The sequence below is a fragment of the Protopterus annectens genome, chromosome 12.part0 (genome assembly GCF_019279795.1).
Source record: "Protopterus annectens isolate FY-2018-M chromosome 12.part0, PAN1.0, whole genome shotgun sequence".
Lineage (NCBI taxonomy): Eukaryota > Metazoa > Chordata > Ceratodontiformes > Protopteridae > Protopterus > Protopterus annectens.
Window position 1 is genome coordinate 149,122,148 of NC_056746.1, and position 26,799 is coordinate 149,148,946.

At 39.8% G+C, this 26,799-nt stretch overlaps 1 protein-coding gene across 2 annotated transcripts in view; it reads left to right on the forward strand.

Moving 5' to 3' along the window:
- Nucleotides 1–26,799, forward strand: part of PDXDC1 (pyridoxal dependent decarboxylase domain containing 1) — a 674,140-nt gene that overhangs the window by 469,077 nt on the left and 178,264 nt on the right. For both annotated transcript variants that reach the window (XM_044089172.1, XM_044089173.1), the window contains 2 exons: nucleotides 18,308–18,402; nucleotides 18,716–18,821. In XM_044089172.1, coding sequence (XP_043945107.1) covers nucleotides 18,308–18,402; nucleotides 18,716–18,821 — 201 coding nt within the window. The remainder of the gene's footprint in view (nucleotides 1–18,307; nucleotides 18,403–18,715; nucleotides 18,822–26,799) is intronic.

Genomic DNA, 26,799 nt, shown 5'->3' on the forward strand with positions numbered 1-26,799 from the left:
ATGGGATAACCGTTGCTGTGCGCCATTCATCAGGCACAAAGCCTGAGGTGAGGCTGTGATTGAACATGGTACTTAGGTGGGGTGCCAGTTCGTTCTGTAGTTTGTGTAGAACGCAGCCTGGGATGTTGTCTGGTCCCATGGATGCTGTGTTCTTGGCTTTTGAAAGTGTGGTTTTTACCTGTGCAGCCGTGATTACAGGAACTTTGCATTCTTCCAGTATAGAGATGGGCTCTTTAGGGGGTGAGAGGGGGGGTAAAGTTAGCACTGAACCTATCTGCCAGGATGTTGGCAATATCAGTTGGGTCTGTATATTTAGTGCCATTGTGCTGTAACTCAGAGCAGATCTGAGTGTTGCCATTGAGATTCTTGACATAGCTATAGAATGCTTTGTGGTTGTCTTTAGAATCCGTGGCGATTTTGTTTTCGTAATTAGCTGTGGAGGATTTTATCAGGGATCGCAGCTTCTTACTAAGGCTGACGAGGGAGCTCCTCCACTCATGGGATTTTACTCTCTTTTGCAACAGTTTCTTCCTTCTGTTGTACAATTTGTTTATGGCAGGGTTCCATTTTATGGAGGATAGCGTCTTGGTTCTGTTTGGGATAGCACAATCCATGTACTCGTGTAAGTGCTTATAAAGTGCAGTTGTGTAGGATTCTGTATTGTCCATCTGCATGGGTGTCATGAAGTTCACCACTTCTGTCTTAAGAAGCATGAAGTTGGCTTTGGAAAAAATTTTTACCATGGTTTCCTTAATGGGGTGGGGGCAGGATTGGATATCTAGGGTAATTAGCTTATGGTCGGATCGGACCAATGAGGTGTTGACTTCAGGTGTGGGACACCAGTCACCCATGTTGGTAATGACTAGATCTGGGATATTGTTGCCCCTGGTGGGGGTGTGGATAAGTTGATCCAGGGCATTGGAGTTTATGAATTCCAGAAAGCGTTGAGCGAAGGAGTTGGTACATGAGTAGTTTTCCCAGTTAATGGTGGAGTAGTTGAAATTGCCCATTATTAGGGTGTTTGGTTGAACCCTAATATTTTCCAGTACATCAAGAAAAGAGTAGTGGGAATCCTGGGGCATGGTGTGGGATCTGTAGCAAGCTACAATTTGGGTTGCAGTTTTGCCTAGAGTTAGTTGCACTTGGATAACCTCAGCTGCATTATGATGAGCAACTAGCCTGGAGGTGTGGATATCCTTAATGAATATGGACACACCTCCACCTTTGGTGTTCCAGTCCAGGTTACATGGCCGAAAAGTGTGGTATGAGTTATAGCCTGGTAGTGCAGGGGTGCTGTCTGGAGCCTTGAACCAGGTCTCAGTCACTGCACAGATATCAATGTTCTCCATTTTAATGAGTGCCTCGAGTGATTGCATTTTGAGATTTAGACTTCTAGGATTGAGTAGCATCACCCTCTGTTTTTGCTTGCCTGTTCCTGTTACAGTGGTGAATTTGTCATTTGAACCTGGCCTAAAAAAGACACTATAGGGGCGGCAAGAACCTTAGCCAGTATCCAGAATCCCAGGGGTGACAGGTGCAGGCCATCTCTGGCAAAGCATTGTGGTCTGTCGACCATGTCATCCCAGGCAGACAGATACTGGATCCTTTAGAATGACACCAGAAGCTTAGCCAATTGTTGAAGTCAATCATTTTGTCCTTGTACTGCGGCATCATTCTGGGTGATGGCAGAATGCTACTCAGGGCTAGGGTCATACCTGCCTGGGCTACAAGATCAGAGAGCTCTTCCATATCTCTTTTCATATAGTCCAGGGAGGTACGTCTCAGGTTGTTCACACCAACATGGACAATGACAGAGTCATATTTGTATTTATTGTGAAGTGACCTGAGTGCGTGGGTTATGTGGCGGATCTTGGCACCTGACAGGCAGCTGTCAGTAACCTTCTCCTTGTTTAGCCTGGTGAGTGGGACATCAGTGTGCCTGACTATAGAGTCAGCTATGACTAGTGTGTTGGGTACGTTATTTTGCCTTATTGGCTGTGGTTGAGTGGCACACTGAGTCTGCGAGCTATGTGTCATTTGGCTTGTGTTGGGGGGGTGGAGGTTGCTTGCATTTCTGCTTTGGAGGTCTCTGTTGCTTGAGCAGATTATTATTGAGAGCCTCCGCGAATGTGTTTGTGTTTCTATGTGTAGATTTTGGTGGTGTAGATGTAGTGAGACTATGTGATGAGTGTGGTGTGGTGCAAGTGTTTACCTTCTCCTCTTGACTGTCAAGTTCAGTCTTGATTGGAGAGAGCGTTACCTCCAGTTTGGCTAGATAAGTGCATCTGTCACAGGTTGTAGTGTTGGGTGGTAGGAGGAGAGGGTTGTCTATGTACATGAGGCAATTTCTACATTGCCCCAAGATGCCCATATTCATCAGATAGACAGGAGAGAACACTGGGAGCTGACCCTTGCCATGCCTGAATAAAAAACTATTTTCCTCTAGATAAGTGAGGAAAGTGAGTACAAGAGCTGTTTTTCTCTAAGCAAGTGAGGAAAGTAAGTACCAAAACTGTTTTCCTCTAGGTAATGAGGAAGGTTGAGTGCTGTAGTAATTAGCAGGTTATTTAGTGCTTACAACAAGTTCTGAACAAGTGATGATCATGAATAAGCAAATTCACGTGCTAAAACTAAGAATCTGTATCTGGACTAAACTAGTTACAGGAAAGGGGGGAAACAAGTGCAAATGCGGGCTTCTAAATCAGGAAGTTGAGAGAGATGGAAAAACTGCCCAAACGGCCAATAACTACAATTTCTGGGCCAGAACCACTCCTTATGTGGTAGATAGGTTACCTAGTGCTTACCACTCCCACTGATAAAGCCCACAGAAAGTTTGGGGGGGGGGGGGCTCAGAAGCTTACATACAGTCCTGGATACAGCAAATCTGAATCTGGCCTACACCAGTTGCAGGAAAGGTAGGAAACAGGCTTAGATTTTGTTTATATATATATATATATATATATATATATATATATATATATATATATACACATACAGAAAAGTAGCTAAAACAGCAGTAAAAACAATTCAAATGCATTGCAAGCTAGTACACTTGAGTATGTAGCAATGTTAGATCAAACAGTTTAAAAAAATGCAATTAAATTACAAATGACTGAAAACAAGTGCAGAAGGAGTCCATTAGCTAGAATGAGGTAAAGAGATGGGACTGCAGGGACTGTCCCAGATCAAATCTACAGTGGGGTCGGACAACTGCAAAAGCCTCCAAATTTAACAAGACAGGAATAGGGAGGGTTGGTAGGAGAAAACTAACACATTCAGCAGAGATCTGAAAAACTATACAGTGAAACAAAAATAACAGTGCACAAATCTGAAGTCAGCCAGCAATGATATAAAATTAGTCAAACAACAATTAACAGTACACAACTCTGAAGTGCCAGAAAAATATACTTAGCTCTGTATATCTCCAGATAGTTTGAAGAGCACTCTGTCAGGACACAGGAAGGCTCCAGCAATGCTAATCAGATGCTTGTATCCTGCACAGTTGACTAGTGGCTTCACTCCAGAATCACCACTGGAATAGGGTACTCTAATCAGGTTTTTACATAAATAAGAAGCTCATTACTGAGCATTTTACTTCCTGAACTTTCCAGACCACTCAGCTGCTTGCTTCATTTTTGAATGGACTAGTTGCATCATGACAAACTCACAATGTGTAGAAGAATGGACTACCAGTGGCATGTGAGAGCAGTGCTTCAGTCAGTAACTCCAACTGGCTACTCTGCCATGGACAGAACTTCAGGGTAGTACCTGCTGCACCTTCATACTGCCAGGTCACTAATTCTGGCCGTTGGCTACAAGCCAGGAATGGTATAACAAATTGTTTAATATGTCTGAGAAGTTGGTCATCATTACGATATCACATCTAAGAACTTTAATGAAGGGTAAGCTCTTCTAAACAAGCTGTATGCCTCGAGGAGTTTAAAGTACTGATTATGCAGGAAAGGTGTTATCTGAAAGACAGCATATCTGTTACCCTTGGTGAAGGTAAGCAAGATAAAAAGATCTCAAAGCAGACTGTGTCTGCATGAATTTGAAATTGTGTCCATCATTACCAAATGTTCACTAACAACACCTTACTGAGCCTGTTGTGCTTCAGTCCACTTGGGCTTTAATTGTATTGACCACTTGATTCAGAGACCTACCAGTAGACAACATTTATTTTCTGGTCACTCAGTGAATTATTCAGATGTTTACAAAGTATTTTCTCTGAGGTTAAACATCCAGAGTGTACTAAAGGCCTGCCAGTGTACTCCTGAATTGATTGCTACCTCTACCCATTAATGGTACAGCTCAGTCTTATTCTGTACTATAATTTACCTCTACCCAGCTTTGGTATGGCTCAGCCGTGTTCTTTACTAGAACTTACCTCTACCCATCGATGGTATGGCTCAATCTTATTCTATACTATAACTTACTTCTACCCACTGATGGTAGGCTCAGTCTTATTCTGTACTATAACTTACTCTACTCATTGATGGTAGGCTCAGTCTTATTCTGTACTATAACTTACCTCTACCCATCGATGGTATGGCTCAGTCTTATTGATGGTATGGCTCAGTCTTATTCTGTACTATAACTTATGTAGAATAACAGATGTGTTCTACCTTTAAGAAGCATTTCTAAGACCTGAACTTGCAGTATAAATAGCAGGCTCATGATAACTTCCATGCCATTTTGTGAGTGCAGCCAGAGTGTGAACATCTATGTATGAGACAGCTAGTTTGTATATATGGTTGTGTCTGTATATAATAAAGCTGCTTGAACAGAACCCACAATGTTTGTGTACTTCATCCTGACTAGATGAGCAACATGGTGTCGGAACCGAGATTCCAGAGACTGCTTTTCAGAGCCGTGAGGTACAGAGTTAACAGTGAAGGTAAACTAAGTGAACCGAGTACAAAAAAGGACCAGAAACGAACTAAAGATAATGAACACTTGCACAAACTATTTATTTTATAAAAAAAAAAAAAACAGAGCATTGCAAGGGCACAAAATCTATTACTAAGCAAACAAATAGCACAAAAACATTTATTAAGTAAACAAAAAGCATAAAAATTGTATTAATTAAGTGAAATAATAAAAATTAAGAAATTTGATAAAACGAGCATCAGAAAAGCACATATAGGGTTCAGAATTACCTCAGAATTGCAAAACGGGTATGTTCAAAGTAAAACGAGCACAAGGAAATATAATGGGCATGGAAAGAGATTAAATGACCAAAACGAATATAACAAAGGGCAAAAAAGGGCACATTAAGTATAAATAAAGCAAGGTGACTGCATGTCTTTTGGCAAATTACTGTGTTTTGGCGGCGACTACTACTTCGCATTGACTGGAGCTCTGAGTAGTATAACTAGACTTATTCGAAGTATCTCAAAATGTGTAAAAGTGCTTACAGTGTGTGTTTATTATTGTGCATTTATTCCGAAGAGTTTGTTGTGTGCAAGGTGCCACTATTTCATAAAGTGCAGTCAAATACAGCCATTTCGAAAAGTATCTTGTACTGCGTGTGTCTGTTGACAGAGTGCCACCATTACAGAGTGTTTCTTACACTATATAGATTTGTATAGCAAAATACAGCCATTTTGGGGAAATTTCAGTTTGCTGTGTACTGTTTATTCTCAAAGTGCAATTACTTCGAAATGTTTCTTACTCTGAGATTCTTCTGCCCAGTTTATTCGCACAGGCAGTTATTTGAAATGTTTCTTACACTGATAAGAGGTGATTTCAAGAGTATTACAGTACCTGGGAAACATATTTCGCAAAGTTCAGTTATACAGAGGCTTATTGTGCTATTAGGCATAGTTACAAGTACGGGCATACATTTTAGGCATATGTACATGTCTGTGTTTTCGTGCATACTGGCAAAAGTCTTCACTAAGATGTATTAATATGGCAGACAGCGTTCGCAAACCGCCGCCACTTGTGTTTGATCAGGGTATTACAGACAATTGGAGAATATTTGAGCAAGAGTACGATATATTCGTGCAAGCAGCTTATTCTGATAAAGATGCACACACCAGGGCATTCATTTTACTAAATATAGCAGGGTCAGAGGCCACTGAAAGACAGCATTCATTTGTATATGCACCAGCAGTATATGAAGGTAAAGGGGAAAATCATCATGTTATTGTGCAGGCTGAATCAAGAGAATATCCCGAGTGTTTGAAGCACAAAATTAGAAAAATGTGCAACCCCCAGACCAACCTTATATTAGAGAGGCATTTGTTTTACACATGAGATCAAAAGCAAGGAGAAACTTTTGCAGCGCATAGTAATGACCTGAGAAATAAATCTAAGGCGTGTAAGTTTGGTGACTTAAAAGATGAGTTAATAAAGGACAGACTCATGTGTGGTATTAATAATGCTGCTGTGAGAGAGATTTTGCTTCGTGATTGTTATTTAACACGGAGTAAAGCTATTGAGATTTGCCAAATTCATGAAGTTACAGCAAGGCACGCAAATTTGCTTGCAAGTGATAAGATCATGGTTTCAGCAGGTTCAAGAGCAAATGCAGACAGTATGCAACATGTGGCAGGCAGAAACAGGCCTAAGCACATGGCAGCTGCTGCCCCTGCGAGTTTTCCTAGGAGTTCCCCCAACCTTCCAACAAGTTCTAAGACTAGTTAAGTTAAAGGAGCATGCTCAGTGCTGTGCAAGGGTAAATCATCAAAATCCAAGTCAAGCTTTATTGTTAACTGTCACAATTGTGGTGCCAACCATGAGTCCAAAAGAAAAAAGTGATTAGTATTTGGTCAGCAGTGCCATAAATATAAGAAATGGAACCATTTTCAAAAATTTTGCAAATCAAGTAAGCCTCACACTGTTATAAAGAAGGGTCATTCAAAAAAGTAAATTGATCAAGTTGAACTGCAACAGTCTGCTTTCTGTGTAGATGGTGTGTCAGTAATTGGTGAAAAGATTGATGCAGTAGATTTATTGGCAAAGACTGAAGTATTTTGTACTGTCCAGATCAATCGTAAATCCACTCTGCTCAAAGTAGACACTGGTTCAAAGTGTAATGTTATGTCTGCAGATATGTTTACTAAGGTGAGAGCTGGTGAACAAATAAATGTGACCAGTTGTGTGAAATTTGTTGCTTATGGAGGTGAAGAAATTCAGACCGAAGGCTCTGTAGTGCTTTCAAGTTATGTGGCCAAGAACTGTTATAGCCTATTATTCTATGTAGTTCGAAGACCTGTGCAGTCATTATTGAGTCTCAGAGACAGTTTGAAAAGGAATCTGCTTTCTGTTACCAAAGAAGTTAATCAAATAAGTATGTCCTACTTCCAGCTTCACTAACACTATTTTTTTCAGAGTATGCTGATGTTTTCGATGACAAGTTCGACAAGCTTCCAGTTTGTACATTCTGTAAAGTTAGACCCAGAGATCAGTCCAATAGTCAGACCAGCAAGAAAAGTTCTGATAGCTATGCAGCATAAAGTCAAAGCTCAGTTGGACAAAATGGTGCACCAAGGTGTAATTTCTCCAGGTACAGAACCCACCAAATGAGTGTCGTCCGTAATAGCATCTCACAAAAAAGGCTCAGACAAAATCAGAATATGCATTGATCCAAAAGATTTGAACAAAGCATTAAAAAGACCGCATTATCCTATGCGTACAGTCAAAGAAGTCAGAGCTCTAATACCAAATGCCACTATTTTGTCTGTTTATAGATGCAAAAAGTTCATTTGGCAAGTGATGCTTGATCACAAATCTTCCTTACTGACTACATTCAGTACCCTATTTGGAAGATACAGATTTCTTAGGATGCTTTTGGAATAAATTCTGCAAGTGAAGTCTTTCAGCATGCAATAGAGCAAATTTGTTCAGGTTATCCTTCTACCATAATGGTATATGATTTGTTAGTCGGTGGCAATGGTGAAGCAGAGCATAACAGAAATCTTAAGAGAGTTCTAGACGAGCACATGAAGTGAACGTAAAGCTCAATCCTCTAATGTGCAAATTTAGACTACCAGAAGTTACATATGTAGGTCATTTATTTACTAGTATTGACTTGAGTAGTGGTGCTGCGCCTCACAGCAAGACGTTGTCCCGTTCGATTCTCAGGTAGAGCGTCTTCTGTGTGGAGGCATACGTGAATTCGTTGAAGGTTGTGCATCAGGGCTGGTAACTCGGCACGTAAAAATCCACTACCAAACATTAGCGGACCGGAGTTCCGCTGTGGCGACCCCTAACCGGGATGAGCCGAAAGACACAACAACAACAACATTGACTTGAGACCAGACCCATCCAAGCAAGTAGCCATTCTTGAGATGCCGGCACGAGATAATGTTCAAGCTCTGCAAACTTTTCTAGGTATATTTAGGCAAGTTTATACCACACTTCAGTGAACTGACAACACCTTTGGGAAAGCTAACATGTAAGAATCTTACAAGGTCATGATTAGAACATCACCAGAGAACATTTGAAGACCTAAGCAGAAAATAGCTACTCCACCTACATTAAGATACTATGATGTCAACAAACCAGTAACTCCTGTGATGCTTCAAAATTCGGTCTTGGTGCAGTTATTCTTCAAGAGGGTTCAAAATTCGGTCTTGATGCAGTTATTCTTCAAGAGGGTTTAAAATTCGGTCTGGGTGCAGTAATTCTTCAAGAGAGTACACCAGTAGCCTATACATCTAGAACACTTACCCAAACTGAAATTTAGTATGTTCAGATTGAGAAAGAACTTTTGGCAACAGTGTTTGCATGTGCCAAGTTTCAAGATCCAAGTTTCATGATTATATCCATAGGTGTGTACTAGGCTAATGGCCCTGGAGCCTTTATAAGCCTAGCCCAAAAAAATTGCCCAGGCACCATGCCACCTGATGATAGTTCACAGTGCCCCTATCCAGTAGGGAAACTGGAATGATCCCTGGAGTGAACTTTCTGTTACCCATCCACTCGTCAAGATTTCTCTTGAAGAGTGCCAGTGAGGTGCTCTGCTTGACATGAATGGGAAGCTTATTCCAGAGCATGGGCAGTCTTTGAGAGATGAACCTGTCGCTCCAGCATGTTCTGCTAATTGTGGTAATGAGGTTGTGATCTCTGGAGCATGTGGTGTGGGGGGGACTGGAATTTCTTTAGGTGTAGTATTTCAAGTAGGGCTGGGTCAGACATGGCTTTGTAAGTCAAGCAGAGATCACCTCTAAGTAGGCAATAAGAGACTGAGAACAGCTGAAGTTTCTTGAGTCTGTCTGTGTAGGACATGTGTTTAAGGACTAAGATCCTTTTTGTGAGATACTTTTGTGGCCTCTCCAGCTGTTGTAGGTGTCTGGTCAGGTACATGCCAAACTGGGTGTTATATTTGATGATTGGTCTAATGAGAGATGAGTAGAGAGGGATGATGACTTCTTTCTTCCTGGATGCAAAACTTTTGGTTATAAGATTTGCCACATAAAAGGACTTTCTGACCACAGTGGCAATGTGGTGGTTGAAGGTGAGGTGGCTGTAAACCTGGGTGCCCATATCTCTTATGGACCCTTCAGTGTTCAATGGGCTCCCATCAATGTGGTAATTCATGGGAACTGAGTTTTTTCCAAAGGGGATGATAACGCATTTTTTGGCATTAAGCTTCAGGCCATGGTTCCGACACCATTCATTGGTCTCAGAGAGGCCCTTTTGTAGGATGTCTGCATCACCTGGGGAGTAAATGATGCCTAGCTTGCAGTCATCAGCGAACTTGGTCAACCAGAGTCCTTCTGTTTTGGCTTGGACTTCTAAGAAGTAGATGCCAAACAGGAGAGGTCCCAGGACTGAGCCCTGTGGGACACCACTCATGACTGGTCGACAGTCTGACTTGGAATCCACAACTTTCACTCTGTGGGTCCTGTTTGTGAGCCAATTTGCAACCCACCTAGTGATGTAAGGAATGATGCCTAGTTTGGTGAGTTTATCAATGATACCTCAGTGGGGAATGGTATGTATCAAAGGCCTTGGCCAGATTGAAGTAGGATGTATGCACTGCCTTACCCTCATCCACAGCCTTGGTGTGACTGCCTCGAAGACGTCAACCAAGTTTAGCAGGCAGGATCTCCTCTTGACAGAGCCAAACTGTGTGTGGTCAAGGGTTTGGAGATTGCCTATATCTTTGTTAAGCAGGTCCATGATGATGCGCTCCATAGCTTTGCATACCAGACTCGTCAGGCTAATGGGGGCGATAGTTCCCAGGGTCTGTAGTTGCTCCCCCTTTATGGAGTGGGATGACTGTAGCAGTGCACCATTCATTGGGGACATAGAGGTAAGGCTGTGTCTGAGGAGGGTACACAGTTGCGGTGCCAGTTCATTTTGTAGCTCATGTAGGATGCAGCCAGGGATATTATCAAGTCCCATGGATGCTGTATTCTTGGCTTTGGACAATGCAACTTTTACTTGTGCCACAGAAATGGTGGGCAACAGGCTTTCTTCTGCTATTGTGATAGGGCCCTTGGGGGGAGAGAGGAGGGGTTAAGTTGGCACTGAATCTTTTGGCCAGTATGTTGGCTCAGTATAGGAAAGTACCATTGTGCAATAACTCAGAGCAAGTCTGAGTATTGCCTTTGATGTTTTTGATATAGCTATAGAAGGCTTTGTGGTTGTTTTTGGTGTAAGCCACAATTCTGCCTTCATATCTAGCTTTAGAGGATTTGATAAGGGATCTCAGCTTTTTGATGAGACTGGTAAGGGAGGTTTTCCAGTCTTATGACTTCATATTTTTCTGCAACAGTTTCTTCTTTCTGTTGTAGAGTTTATTGATGGCTGGGGACCACCAGATTGGCTTACTTTTTTTTGGAGGAGAGCGTCTTAGTTCTGTTTGGTATGGCAAGGTCTATGCATTTGTGTACATGCTCGTACAGTGCATTGATGTATGATTTGGCAGTCATGCAGCTATTTTCCATTGGCATGGGTGCCGAAAAGTTAGCCACCTTTGTTTTTAGGAGCCCAAAGTCAGCTTTAAAGAAGTTTTTCAGGGTGGTCACCATAGTGGGGGTGTAGGTGAGATGGAGATTTCCATGGTGATCAGTTTGTGATCATATTTAACCAGGGAGGAATTGACTATAGGTTGAGATATTCATATTGAATGGTCGAGATATTCAGATTGAAATTAATCATCAACCTCTGGTTACTGTTTTAAAGAAGCCTATGCATTCATCTCCAGCAAGATTACAAAGAATAATGCTTAAATTCAAAAGTACAGCTGCAAAATGGTCTTTACAAAAGGCAAACTTGTTTATCTGGCTGATACTGTATCTAGATTGCCCAGAAATACAATGAAATAGCTTGACACAGAAAATTTTAACTTTGATGTTATAGAAGTGCGTAATTTTTCTACCACAAGACTTGATGAGGTAAGAGATCTTACAAAGACTGATCCAATTTTGCAAAAGCTCAACCACTACATTGATGCTGGATGGCTGTCAAAGCAATCTAGTGTACCACCTGAAGTGCAACCCTGCTTTCCTTACAGAGATGAGATGTTGATGGAAGATGGCATTATTTTCAAAGGTCCTAAAATTGTTTTTCCTGTTTCCTTACAACAAAAATACATCCAGATTTTGCATTATGGTCACCCAGGTTCTGAAGCTCCCAAAAGAAAGGTGAGAAGACTAGTATTTTGGACTTCTCTAACAAAAGACAGTGATAGGGTAGTTTCTTCTTGTTCAGTATGCAGTAGTACTAACCGCATTTGCAAAAAGAGCCACTTCAGCCAAGTCAAGTTCCTGAACTACCTTAGTCAGCAGTAGCCACTGACATATTCGAGTGGAACAATCAACATTACTTAGTACTGCTAGACTCTTATTCAAACTGGTTTGAGATTGATTTACTACCGAACCTAACTTTCACTACTGTTACTACCAAGTTGAAATGTCATTTCTCAGTCCATGGAAGTCCACAAAAGCTTATCTCTGACAACGATAGCCAATTTACCAGTCAGTTGTTTCAGAAATTTGCAAAAGAATGGGACTTTGTTGCTAGTAGTCCAGAATATCCACAGTTAAATGGACTAGCTGAACGTGCAGTGCAGAGTGCAAAACAATTACTGGAGAAGTCAAAAGTGACAATACAGATGTCTTTTTGAACTTACTCAACTCAGAAACATACCTTGTGATGATATACTTGGTTCACCTGCTCAAAAACTTCTATCTAGACAAATCAGAACAATATTACCTACCATTTCCAGTTTATTGAGGCCTAAAGCTAAAAAAGCAAAGCAATCAAAGCCCAATTGTTCAGAAAGCATTCTTTCCAGAAGTCCAGCTATGACAAATCGAGCAGGTTTCTTCGTCAGTTAAAAGAAGGAGAGACAGTTAAGATACAAACAGTGAAAGGTTGCGACCGGATTGGTCAAGTAACAAAAATATATGAAGAGCCAATATCCTGTCTTGTGAAGTCTTCTGAGGGTGTGGAATACAGGAGAAATCTCCGGCATCTACTTCCTGTACCAGAACTGTTATTGCAGCATTGTTCCTGTGATACAGACTCTAAATCTCAGAGTGATTCAGACAGTGTTCCAGTCCCAAAACATGTCTTGATTCCCACTACCATTTATGATAATGTTCATAACCTCCCTAATGTTGAACATTCAGCAGAGACAATCCCAGTTGCTAATCCCAGTTCCAATTTGTACATCACATGATTGGGTCATATCTCCAGGCCCAGTGTGAGATACACAGCAACTTGGACATAGTTGTATATTATGCATCTAGTTTTTTGTATAACTGCATGATGAAAAATTACTTTGTACTTGACATTGAATATTGTCAATGTCATTTCTCAAAAAGGGAGGATGTAGAATAACAGATGTGTTGTACCTTTAAGAAGCATTTCCAGGACCTGAACGTGCCATTTTGTGAGTACAGCCAGAGTGTGAACATCTGTGTATGAGACAGCTAGTTTGTATATATATTTGTGTCTGTATATAATAAAGCTGCCTGAACATAACCCAGAATGTTCATCCACTTCATTCTGATTAGACGAGTGACAGCTTACCTCTGCCATCGATGGTAGGGCTCAGTCTTATTCTATACTATAACCTACCTCTATCCATCATTGTTAGGGGATCAGCCTTATTTCTGTACTATAACTTAACCTCTACCCATCAATGGTATGGATCAGTCTTATTCTGTACTGTAACTTACCTCTATCCATCGATGGGATGGGCTCAGTCTTATTCTGTACTATAACTTACCTCTATACATCGATGGGATGGGCTCAGTCTTATTCTGTACTATAACTTACCTCTATCCATCGATGGGATGGGCTCAGTCTTATTCTGTACTATAACTTACCTCTACCCATCGATGGGATGGGCTCAGTCTTATTCTGTACTATAACTTACCTCTATCCATCGATGGGATGGGCTCAGTCTTATTCTGTACTATAACTTACCTCTATCCATCGATGGGATGGGCTCAGTCTTATTCTGTATTATAACTTACCTCTAACCATCGATGGGATGGGCTCGGTCTTATTCTGTACTATAACTTACCTCTATCCATCGATGGTATGGATCAGTCTTATTCTCTTCTATAACTTACCTCTACCCATCAATGGTATGGATCAGTCTTATTCTGTACTATGACTTACCTCTACCCATCGATGGTATGGATCAGTCTTATTCTGTACTATAACTTACCTCTAACCATCGATGGTATGGCTCAGTCATATTCTGTACTATAACGTGCCTCTACCCACTGTTGGTGTGGCTCAGTCTTATTCTGTACTATAACTTACCTCTGCCATCGATGGTAGGGCTCAGTCTTATTCTATAATATAACCTACCTCTATCCATCATTGTTAGGGGATCAGCCTTATTTCTGTACTATAACTTAACCTCTACCCATCAGTGGTATGGCTCAGTCTTATTCTGTACTATAACTTACCTCTACCCATCGATGGTATGGATCAGTCTTATTCTGTACTATAACTTACCTCTACCCATCGATGGTATGGATCAGTCTTATTCTGTACTATAACTTACCTCTACCCATCAGTGGTATGGATCAGTCTTATTCTGTACTATAACTTACCTCTATCCATCGATGGGATGGGCTCAGTCTTATTCTGTGCTATAACTTACCTCTATCCATCGATGGGATGGGCTCAGTCTTATTCTGTACTATAACTTACCTCTATCCATCGATGGGATGGGCTCAGTCATATTCTGTACTATAACGTGCCTCTATCCATCGATGGTATGGATCAGTCTTATTCTGTACTATAACTTACCTCTATCCATGGATGGGATGGGCTCAGTCTTATTCTGTACTATAACTTACCTCTACCCATCGATGGTATGGCTCAGTCTTATTCTATACTATAACCTACCTCTATCCATCATTGTTAGGGGATCAGCCTTATTTCTGTACTATAACTTAACCTCTACCCATCAATGGTATGGATCAGTCTTATTCTGTACTATAACTTACCTCTATCCATCGATGGGATGGGCTCAGTCTTATTCTGTACTATAACTTACCTCTACCCATCGATGGGATGGGCTCAGTCTTATTCTGTACTATAACTTACCTCTACCCATCGATGGTATGGCTCAGTCTTATTCTATACTATAACCTACCTCTATCCATCATTGTTAGGGGATCAGCCTTATTTCTGTACTATAACTTAACCTCTACCCATCAATGGTATGGATCAGTCTTATTCTGTACTATAACTTAACTCTATCCATCGATGGGATGGGCTCAGTCTTATTCTGTACTATAACTTACCTCTATCCATCGATGGGATGGGCTCAGTCTTATTCTGTACTATAACTTACCTCTACCCATCGATGGTATGGCTCAGTCTTATTCTATACTATAACCTACCTCTATCCATCATTGTTAGGGGATCAGCCTTATTTCTGTACTATAACTTAACCTCTACCCATCAATGGTATGGATCAGTCTTATTCTGTACTATAACTTACCTCTATCCATCGATGGGATGGGCTCAGTCTTATTCTGTACTATAACTTACCTCTATCCATCGATGGGATGGGCTCAGTCTTATTCTGTACTATAACTTACCTCTACCCATCGATGGTATGGCTCTGTCTTATTCTATATTATAACCTACCTCTATCCATCATTGTTAGGGGATCAGCCTTATTTCTGTACTATAACTTAACCTCTACTCATCAATGGTATGGATCAGTCTTATTCTGTACTATAACTTACCTCTATCCATCGATGGGATGGGCTCAGTCTTATTCTGTACTATAACTTACCTCTACCCATCGATGGTATGGATCAGTCTTATTCTGTACTATAACTTACCTCTATCCATCGATGGGATGGGCTCAGTCTTATTCTGTACTATAACTTACCTCTATCCATCGATGGGATGGGCTCTGTCTTATTCTGTACTATAACTTACCTCTACCGATCGATGGTATGGATCAGTCTTATTCTGTACTATAACTTACCTCTATCCATCGATGGGATGGGCTCAGTCTTATTCTGTACTATAACTTACCTCTACCCATCGATGGTATGGATCAGTCTTATTCTGTACTATAACTTACCTCTATCCATCGATGGGATGGGCTCAGTCTTATTCTGTACTATAACTTACCTCTATCCATCGATGGGATGGGCTCAGTCTTATTCTGTACTATAACTTTCCTCTACCCATCGATGGTATGGATCAGTCTTATTCTGTACTATAACTTACCTCTATCCATCGATGGGATGGGCTCAGTCTTATTCTGTACTATAACTTACCTCTACCCATCGATGGTATGGATCAGTCTTATTCTTTACTATAATTTACCTCTACCCATCAATGGTATGGCTCAGTCATATTCTGTACTATAACGTGCCTCTACCCATTGTTGGTGTGGCTCAGTCTTATTTCTGTAGTATAACTTGTCAGCTGTGCATGCCTCTGTAAAGATGGACTAGGTATACAGTTGTCTGGCATCCTCATTTACCAGGTATGTCACTCTCCCTCTGATTAGTTCATGTTGTAGGTATTTCTGGGTTCAAAATATTTTGTATTCTTCCCGTTTAACTTTTCCAAGTAAGGAAGAAACTGCAGTTTCTTTTAATCAGTGTCTTTTCATTATCATTGAAGTAATTAATGAGGAAAAGAAAAAATAATTTTCAAAACATCTGCTTTGAAGATCAAATCAAGTATCACTTATAATGGATTTATGGGCGGCACAGTGGTGCAGCGGTTAACGTTGTCGCCTCACAGCAAGAGGTTCTTCGATTCGATTCTCGGCTGGGGTGCCTTCTGTGTGGAGTTTGCATGTTCTCCCTGTGTTCGCGTGGGTTTCCTCCGGGTACTCCGGTTTCCTCCCACATTCCAAAGACATGCATCTGGAGCATTTCTCCCCGGGCCTCTGCTGAAAACAGGCTCTATGGAACCTAGTCAGACTTTCCCGGTCAACAAATGTTAAATAAATAAATAAATGGATAAGAATTCTTTGAGGTAGCTTCCTGAGTAAGCATCTTAAGACATGGTATTACATTATATGTTCATACATCCTATCTTTCTGGGCAAAATAGAAGTGTTTTTAAATAACTGCAGATGTCTTGGTAGGAAGGTCTGCAATGTTGGGGCAAGTTCAGACCTGATGATATGAAGGGATAAAGACCTCCATGTCAGCTAGCCATCCTGGGTTTAATTAGAGACCCAGGTGTTGGAGGATCTGTTATGGGGGAAAGAGAAGAGAGTAATGAGGCACTACAAATTCAGGGGTGCACTGTCCATGCTGAAATCCCCAGTGGAGACTTGAGACTTCATGGATGAACTTGCTTGCATCGAAAAAGTCTGTTCTGTCCAATGGTAAAATCACACGCTTACAGTCACATGTATGTCCCTTGAGCATCTTTGGGCATGGTGGGCACCACTTGAGCCAATCAGAAAACATCCTTTCTGGTTGCCTATATAATGGCTTTTTGCATGTTGCTGTCATACACAGGGAGCAAATAGGCCAGTCTTGTTGACCGAGGCAATAAAAAGAAAAGAAAGTGTGCTGAAATTGGACTGAGCTGTCACATGTGATGGGGTCTCCCATGGGAAGGGACAGAACCTTGATAAGCAGTGAGACTGCAAGCGAGGAGATTGGCTACAACAGAAGAAAGATGCCTGAAGGAAGAGAGAGAGTTTTAAGCGGTAACCAAAAGTCTAAAGTCAGCGTATGGAGGAAGAAAGTATTCTTTCGTTTTTAGACCGGGATTTGCTTGAAGACTGATCACATTTTTTGCCATTTGGAGCCCAATGCTGACAGGACTGCCACGGGAATATCATCTTCTGTTTTTTTTTAAAAAAAAAACTGAGATCCATTTATGTTGAACTTAATACTGAAAAACAACAACCAGCACAGGCAAAAAGAGAAGTGTTGTGAGAACTGTATTTGATTGTGGTTCTCAGATGCCAGGCAGAGAAGATCAGATAGAAGTTGTAAGGTTTGTCCATGGAAATAAACATCTGTAGTGGGTTATCACCAACTGGTGCAATACTGCTTTGACTTTAGTCCCTTGTCCTTTTAAAGCAAAAGTCCATCTCACTGTGCTGCCAGGGAATTTAAGCATTGGACCACAAGTCCTTTTTTGTTGTTCATCACGTTCTTTGATGGCTCTATGGATTTGGATGGTTATTATATTGGAACTGATGGGGCAGTAGGATTGTAGTCTGCTTTGCTTAGAGTGGATATTTTGGGTGCTTGGTCCATAGAATGGCACGAGTCTTGAAGTATTTGAGGAAGCAAAAAAAATTGATTCGAAGTCTCCTGGTAGTGCAGTCAACATTGGGTTGTAAAGGTGAAAGAAGGAAAAGCTTCACCAAAAGGATGCATTTCACACAGTGAAAAGGCCAGAGCTGCCAGCAGCAAGCACTGTCTTGGCAGTTTTGGTGCTACGCTGAAGAGTTCAAGATAGTTACTAGGATCATTTAAGTCAGTGCTAAAGAAGGATTTCACAGTGAGGTGGTTTACATTTTCAGGTAGCAGGCTAACACATCTCTGTGTAAAAATCAGGCTAAAAAAGCATGTTTAATTGAGGCTTTTGCAGGTCTCCAGAAATGTCACAAATACAACAATTGTAGGTGTCAGTGCCACTGACATTCCTGTTAAGTAAAAGTCCATAGGAGTCTAATTTGTAGTGTAGTCAGATGCACAAGCACATCTTTTGTATAGAATGTAGACTCTAACCCTGAATCAGTTCTTCCAAAATCTCACAAAAAATTTAAGTTGCTTTTTTGAGCTGCCATATTTATGCTGCTAACGTATCATAGTTATAAAAGTGCTAAAACTGTATAGTAATTGTGATGCTTGTCTTTTAATTTATCTTAGGTACAGAGCAAGTGTCATATACCTCACAGACATCAGCTAAGCCAGACTCAACAAACAACAATCAGAGGGAATTGTATGATACCTTTAATCGCTGGGTATGATTTCTGATATGTGCACTTTATGGTAGAGGTTTTTTTTTTTTTTTTTTTTTTTGCTTTATCCCTTCAAATGACATCCTAGTCCATCTGTATTCTTGCGTTATCGAGGAAAATGTCACAAATTCTTTTTATCTTATTTTATTTTTTTTTGGGGGGGGGGGGGGACGACTTGTAGTTAGCCATAGTGGGAATCTTTTGTCTTAATTGTTGTGCTTTACAGATATTAACATGATAGTTGAAAATCCATGTGAAGATTTAGAGTTTGTATATTCGTCACCTCATAAATGATAAACTCTTTCTCTGTCCACAGCTTGGAGAACAGTTAGCACAGTTAGTTCCAACAAGTGGTGTTGATGTTGTTGAATTGGAAGATGAAGGCACTTGTGTACGATTTAGCCCATTAATGACAGCTGCAGGTAAACCACCCATCTGTGATTCATGTTTTTCTGTTTTATCAACTTAAAAGAAACTTGGTTGCCTCTTTGAATTTCATACAGTTGACATTTTTTAGGTTGCACTTGTACTTTGAAATTGTTTGTGCATTTATTACATAAACTAATGAATTGACCTGAAGCTGCCTCCTTTTGGAAATGAGGCAGAAATATGATATATATAGTTATCTTTAATCTTTCAAAGCTATACTATTGATTTCTCAGTTTTATGTGGTAACATTTTCTGTGGATCATCGCTGGAAGTCAGAAATCCATATTTCAAAGTAGGTGTGCTCAGTGCAGTGTGATATTTATTTCTAAGCCAAATACCATTGTAGCTCCTCTGCAGTAAGAAGGCTTCTGTCTGTAGTACTATACCATTCTAGTTGGCAAAGGCTGCTTGCAGATGTCGCAGTCCAGGGATATGATTAATGCCAACTAACTACATGCACTTGCCTGAAACCATTTGCTGTCACCCACATAATGATTCAAAGAATAGCTCTATCAAGCTGTTTGGGAAGCAATTAAAAAAAAAAAAAATCTATGCTGTCTTCTATTGTTGTACACCCATTCATCCTGTATGTGCGTGTCAGGTCAAGACTGCAGCTGTCTGAATTAGTGTATGCATTTGTGTGCACACAAGAGTCAGTGTGTGTTTGTGGGTGCACTCTCGCTCGTTTGTGGATGCCTATGCCGCTGCATTGCATGGGTTAGTAGGGAAGCACTAGCGTGATTACCTGTAGCAGTGCAACGTCTGATTCAGAGACATGATAATGAGCTGCTAATAAGTTCTCGCACCATACTTTTTTGTCAGGTCTCTGAACTTTCCAGGTATGTCACCATCATGCTTTGGACACTGCTGTATTGTCCACATAGCAATATCCTTGCCTGAATCCTGGGATATGACAGGTCTCTGTATACACAATTCATTGATTCAAAATTCATCAAGGCTGAGTGACCCCCTCTTAAAAGAGCGGAAGCAAGAGCTGCATCCTTCAACCCCCTGTTACTGGCTGTTACTTCCCCAGACCATCTACTTAACGTGCCTCTGTGGTTGTATTTAAGTGGGGGAAGGGGCTCATGGTCACCAAGTCCTACATCAAAGAACAGAGATCACAACGAGGTGCACAGTTCTCAATTGTTCTAGTTGCGTTGTCATCATCTGCATAGTTAATATTTTTTTCACGCAAAAAAAGACAATAATAGAAAAAAGGCCTCACTGAGCACTTTGAACTAATGGAGATGCTGTTAAACTGCTAAACAATATTTACAGTGCTTTTTGTTGTAAAACTTAAATGTAAACTTAGAAAATGTCATTTTAAGCTTATTACAGTTGCCTGATACCACAGAAATATATATACTTCTGCATCTGTAACAAGCATTTTAAACTGTTAAAATCAAATCATTATCTTTAGCAAACCAATTTTTCTTTATACTTAGTAAGTTTCAACACATTACATACAGTGTCTAGTGATGCAGCAAGTTGTATTAGAAATATATAAGGGCACTGATATTTAAATTTTGTTACATGTAAACCAGTAATACCATGGAATCCTATACATGCAAGCCAGAATTATATATTGTAATCAGAGGTTAAATTATTTAGTTCCTGGAGTACTGTATTTAAACTTGTCCCAGTGATGTAGACTTGAGATTCCTGACAAAGTGTGAGCAGGTGGTTTGTTTGGGAACAAACCAGTACCAACATTGTTTTTTTTTTTAATTTATTCATTGTTGACAAGGTTAGCCCCAGCAACTTGTTGCATCTTTTCAGGGGATACAGGAGGTTGTATTTTATGCTACTAGGGGAAATTTGGCCTGGTTTTTGGAAATTCCCCTACTCTTTGGAGCTGCTAGATGGTGCCAGAAGGCTCCTGCAGCAGTAAAGAAGATGTCTAAGGGAAGTAGCAGCATGGAGGAAGAGGACAGAGCAGCTGCGAAGAGTTTAGAGATCAAAAGTAAGCATTTGGAGGAAAAATTGGATATGGATCTTCAGAATGTAAACAAAGATTCCTGTGTGGTGGATCCCAGAAATCAGCAGCATTTAGCTGTCTCCATGGAGAAGGATGTGAGTAAATCTGGTGAATGGTGCAGATAAGAGAAGTGGCATTGAGAGGATGTGCAGATCGGTTAAAATAGTCAATCAGGATGACAGCTCTGTTGTTCATAGGGTGAGATAGCAGATTATCACCCTTAGCACTTCTGAAAAAGTTATTTGGAAAAGGAGCCAGGTGAGGCGAAACCAGAGAATGCAGCAGTCAAGCCTTAATGCAGAAAAAACAGAAAGTAACAGAGAAAAGCAGTGAAAACCTGAGAAGGGGCCTGGTTTTGTGGCAGCAGATAATGCACTAAGGACAGCAAGCAGAAAGGAAAGCAGAAACCATCTGTAAGCAAAACTGTGTTTTAAAAAGAAGACAAGACCCACTGTGACAGTAAGAACAAAAAATAACACTGTAGTAGACAGACATGTATAAGACAGAAATCCAGTTAAGTCTTTTGTACATTTGGAACAGAGTGTTTTTGTGACTAACATTTGAAACTGATGGAATGATGATGAAATTTTGAGTTGTGTTACAAAAGGGACATCTATCGGTGGAACAATTATTTGCTTTCTGGTAGAAACTTAAATGTTAAAAAAAATGTTACTTTCCAGTTTAGAACTGTTGAACTGGAAGAAGAAATTGTTAATTCATTCATGGTCTGTGCAAAACTGTTGATAATATTGTAAAAGTTAGAGATGAGAGGAACATATGAAATGGAAGATGGAGGTTGGAAGCTATTTTGAAATGTGAAACAAATATGAAACTCTTCTCAAGTGTTATTTTTGTGGCTGGTCTTAGAGAGCCTTTAACATGTACTGGCCAGCCTAAATCATGTTTCTTTTGTGGGGACTTTTCCGATTTAATTAAGGATTGTGACTAGATGTGCTGTAACCAATGTGGGGAGAAAGGATATATAGCAAGATTCATAGGTGTGTACTAGGCTAATGGCCCTGGAGCCTTTACAAGCCTAGCCCATAGAAGTGCCCGGGCATTGTGCTGCCCGACATTAGTTCCCAGGGCCTGTATCAAGTAGAGCCACTGGAGTGATCCCCTGGGTGAACTTTCTATTTCCCATCTACTCATCAAGATTTCTCTTGAAGAGGGCCAGTGAGATGCTCTGCTTGACATGTATGGGAAGTCTATTCCAGAGCATGGGCAGTCTCTGGGTTTTGAACCTGCCCCTCCAGCATGCTCTGTTGATTGTGGTAATGAGGTTGAGTTCTCTGGAGCATGTGGTGCAGAGGGATTGGGATTTCTTTAGATGTAGCATGTCTAACAGAGCCGGGTCAGACATGGCTTTGTAAGTCAAGCAGAGATTGCCTGTTAGTAGACGATATGAGACAGAGAATAGCTGGAGTTTTTTTAGTCTGTCCGTGTAGGACATGTGTTTAAGTCCTAGGATCCTCTTTGTGAGGTATTTTTGTGGCCTTTCCAGCTGTTGCATGTGTCTAGTGAGGTACATGCCAAATGGGGCATTATACTCGCTGATTGGCCTAATGAGGGAAGAGTAGAGAGAGATGATGACCTCTTTCTTCCTGGATGCAAAACATTTGGTAATGAAATGTGCCACATAGAAGGACTTTCTGACCACAGCAGCAATGTGGTGGTCGAAGGAGAGGTTGCTGTCAATCTGTGTCCCCAAATCTCTTATAACACCTTAAGTGTTCAGTGGGCTCCCATCAATGTGCTAATTAGTGGGAACAGAGTTGTTCCCAAAGGGGATGATGACACATTTTTTGGCATTAAGCTCAATGCCATGGATTCGACACCAGTCATTGGTCTCAGTGAGGCCATGATAATAAAAGTGAGATCAAATGAGTAAAATATATAAGAAATTCTCCAGATATATGGTTGTAGATAAAATAAAGTAGTTAGGAATTATACTATCAGACAACATTAATGACATCATAACTCATTATTCTTTTATTTATTTATTTATTTATTTACATTTGTTGACCGGGAGTGTCTGACTGGACGTAGATCCATTTTCAGCGGAGGTCCGGGGAGAAAAGCTCCACAGTTAAAATAAACAGACAGTAGTTACATTGGATTACATAGCGATTAACAATATAACATAGCAATTACTTACAACATATTTACAGATGAAGAACATAGTACATCAGTAGACAACTAGAATCTTTATCTGTGAAGTGCATAACAGACATTAACAAATGTTACAATAAGAAGTTCCTGCTGTATAATAAGTACTAGGCTTATGAGCTTGCTATAATCAAGGTAGTTAGTGGAGTGGAAAGAAAGGTAGTGGTTGGATGGGGTGGGTGATTTTAGAGTGGGAGTTGCAAGGGCATAGCCAGCATGTTTTTAGGTGCACTTTTAGTAAAGTTTTGAAGTGGGTGAATGATGGTACGGAAGTAATTGTGGGTGGGAGGGAGTTCCGTAATTTGGCTATGGTGCAAGAGAATAGTGCTTCACCAGTTATTGGCTTTAGTGATCTTCAAGTCTTTTTCTGTTGCTGGATCTTAGTGGTCTGGTGGTGCGATAGGGTTGGAGTAGATTCTGGAGGGATGGGACATTTAGTGGATGGTTTACTAGTTTGTGGGCGAGTGAGAGTTGATACCATTGAAGGAGGTGAGGGAGTTCAAGCCAGCCCAGTTCAGCAAGTGAGAGACAGTGGTGACTACGGTAGGATGCCCCTGTGGCGAATTTGGCGATTTTGTTGTAGTAGGTCTCTAGCTTGTTTAGATCGCAATGCCTTAGGTTGGTATATATTGGAGAGGCATAAAGTAGGGTGGAGGTAAGGTGGGAATTTGCTATTGAAATTTTTGCTGCTTTGGTGAGAAGTTGCTTATTTCTGTATAACGCTCCTAGTTTTTTGTGGACTGTTTTTATGGTCATGGATATGTGAATGTCAAATTTTAGTTTATTGTCTATTTCCACTCTTAGCAATTTGGTGTGTTCAGTTGGGTATATAGTGGTGTTGTCTTTTGCTGTGATGTTAAAGTGAGAGTTGTTTTGAGTATGTTTGGTGGGTTGGAGGATGAGTAGTTTAGTTTTGTTTGGGTTGAGTATTAATTGGGCATCGGATAACCAAGTTTCAACAGAGGAAAAGGCTTCCTGTGTGACTTTTTGCAGTTTGGGTAGGGACTGGGCTGAGCAGATGATGGTTGAGTCATCTGCGTATTGTACGAGTGTGCCATGTGTGGTGGCAGAGGCTAGATTATTGGTGAAAACAGAGAAGAGTAGGGGTCCAAGGATGGATCCTTGGGGAACCCCTATGGAGGCAGGCAGTTGGGGAGATATTCTAACATACTAAATAATATAAAACATCTTATGAATAAATGGAATATTTTTTACAATGGATGAGAGATTTACTGTAATTAATATAATTATTTTACCAAAAATCATATACTTAATACAAACTATTTCACTTCCTGTACCTAAAGAATGTATAAAAAATTGAATTCACTGATGAAAAACTTTTTATGGTAACCTAACAAGCCTAGATTAGCACTAAATTATGACCTAAAGATTGGCAAATAAGTGATATTGGACTTCCATATATAGAAATATATGCATTGTGATGTTAAAATTGAATTCACTGATGAAAAACTTTTTATGGTAACCTAACAAGCCTAGATTAGCACTAAATTATGACCTAAAGATTGGCAAATAAGTGATATTGGACTTCCATATATAGAAATATATGCATTGTGATGTTAAAATAATAACTCTGTGGTTAAATTCAAATTATTCTTCAAGTTGGAAAAAAAAAAGAAAAAAAATACAAGAAGCAATCTGGTTAGAATCAAATAACTTAGATTTAGTATGAATTAGTAAGATACTTCCTAATGCATTTAACTGGTTATTAAGAGAATATATTCTAGGGATTAAAATAAAACAATACAATCTTGGTATATAACTAATACATTAAATACTTTCTAAAATTGCATAAATAAAAATCTGAATTTTAAAGCATGGTCATTCTTATTATTCCCTATTGCTAGAACTCCAAATGAACTAAGCATTTATAATATATCAAACATGACTGAGTTTATAGAAACAAATCTCATATTATGGCATCATTTAATGGATTCTGAGAAAATACGTACAATGAAATATATGCTGACTAAATATAAGTGAAGAAAAGTGGTTAGAAATACAATTTCTGAGGTATTTGATTATTAACAAACCTGATTTAATGAATACAACCATTAAAAAATCTGTACCTAAATTTATAGAATCTGTGATTATCCTATGTGATCAATTCGTTACGTGGAAAGGATATTTATCTAAAATATATAAAATAGTTGTTGTTGTTGGTCTTTCGGCTTTTCCCGGTTAAGGGTCGCCACAGCAGAACTCCAGTTCGTTAATGATTGGCAGTAGGTTTTTACAGTGCCGAGTTGCCAGCTCGACGCCCAACCTTCAACGAAGGCACAAAAATATATAAGATAGTTAAAAACACAAAATTATATTATAAAGAAAATTTTGGAGATTATTACAAATTAATTAATAATCAGCTACCTTCTGATGAAGAAAAAAACAATATCTGCAAAACAGCCTACCCCTTTCCTTGCAGTGGAGATTATTTTCACGGAAATTTCTGCATAAATGTTTTATTATCCCTCACAAGATGGAATTTCTGTTTAAAAAGGATATAGGTTGTTGGAAATGTTGATTACAGATTTAAGCTGATTGGCAATATGTTTTATGACTGTATATTACTTAAGCCATTTTGGAACAAATTTAACTTCTTTTTGCAAACTATTTATGATAATTGTAGCTTAACTAAATTATTGGTTTTATTTAATGTGCCTGGTCCTAAAAGTGTTTCTAGATCTAAATATTCTATTTTATGAAGTTTAATATCCATTACATGCAACATTTTCAGTACGGACTGGAAAAATGAGACTATACCTTAATTTAAAGAGTTCAAGAATATAGCGGTCAATGTTTCTCTTTTGGAATTATCTTCAGTAAAGATGAGAACAGATAGAATTACTTCATATTGTAACTCATGGCTAAAGGTTATCAACGCACTGGAGAAAATTGAGGACAATATGACTTGAAATAGTATTATAAGCTGTATGATATATAATTCATTCGTTTTAGGTAGACACCTTGTGTAAATAGTTTGCTAGTTAACTGTTTTGAATGTTTTTTATCTATTATTCAGTGTAAGTCATGTTTTAAAGTATGTTATATATTTTGAATTATTTATTATAAAACTTTAATAAAAAGATTTGCTAACACTTTGGCATTGAGTAAAAAGGCACTGTGTTGGAGGACAATGTTTTAGTTAATTTTCAAAAGCCTAGAAGGAAGAGGTACAGACCATCCCTTGGCAAAGCAGCATGGTCTTTTTGGGCTTCTCCTTCCATGCTGACAAATATTGCACCCTCCTTAGAATGACACCAGAAACTGAGCTAATTATTAAAGTCAGTCATCTTTTGTTCGTATTGTGGCATCATCCTTGGAGAAGGCAAAATGCTGCTCATTGCTCGATGCATATCCAGCCTGGAGACATATCCCAAGAACTTCATGCTGTCTCTCTTCATATAGTCTAGGGAGGTACATCTCAGGTCATTTATACCCACATTGACTTATGACTGAGTCATACTGGTAACTGTGGTCCAGTGACTTGAGTGCATGCATAATGTGGTGGATCCTGGCCCCTGGTAAGCAACTGACCATGACTTTCTCCTTGCTCAGCCTGGTGAGAGAGACATCAGTGTGTCTCACAATAGCATCTCCAATGACCAGAATGTTGGATTGTGTGGTGGCTTGCCTTATGGGCTTATAAGTAGAGGCAGGATGAGATGTGACTGTATTTGTTGATGTGGGTGTTGTTTTGAAAGAGTGTATTCAGGACTGCTGAGGGTGTTTGTTATGTGTACTTTGTCTAGAAGGTGTTTGGGGTTTAGGAAGGTTTACATTTAAGTGCCTCAGCATATGTGGGC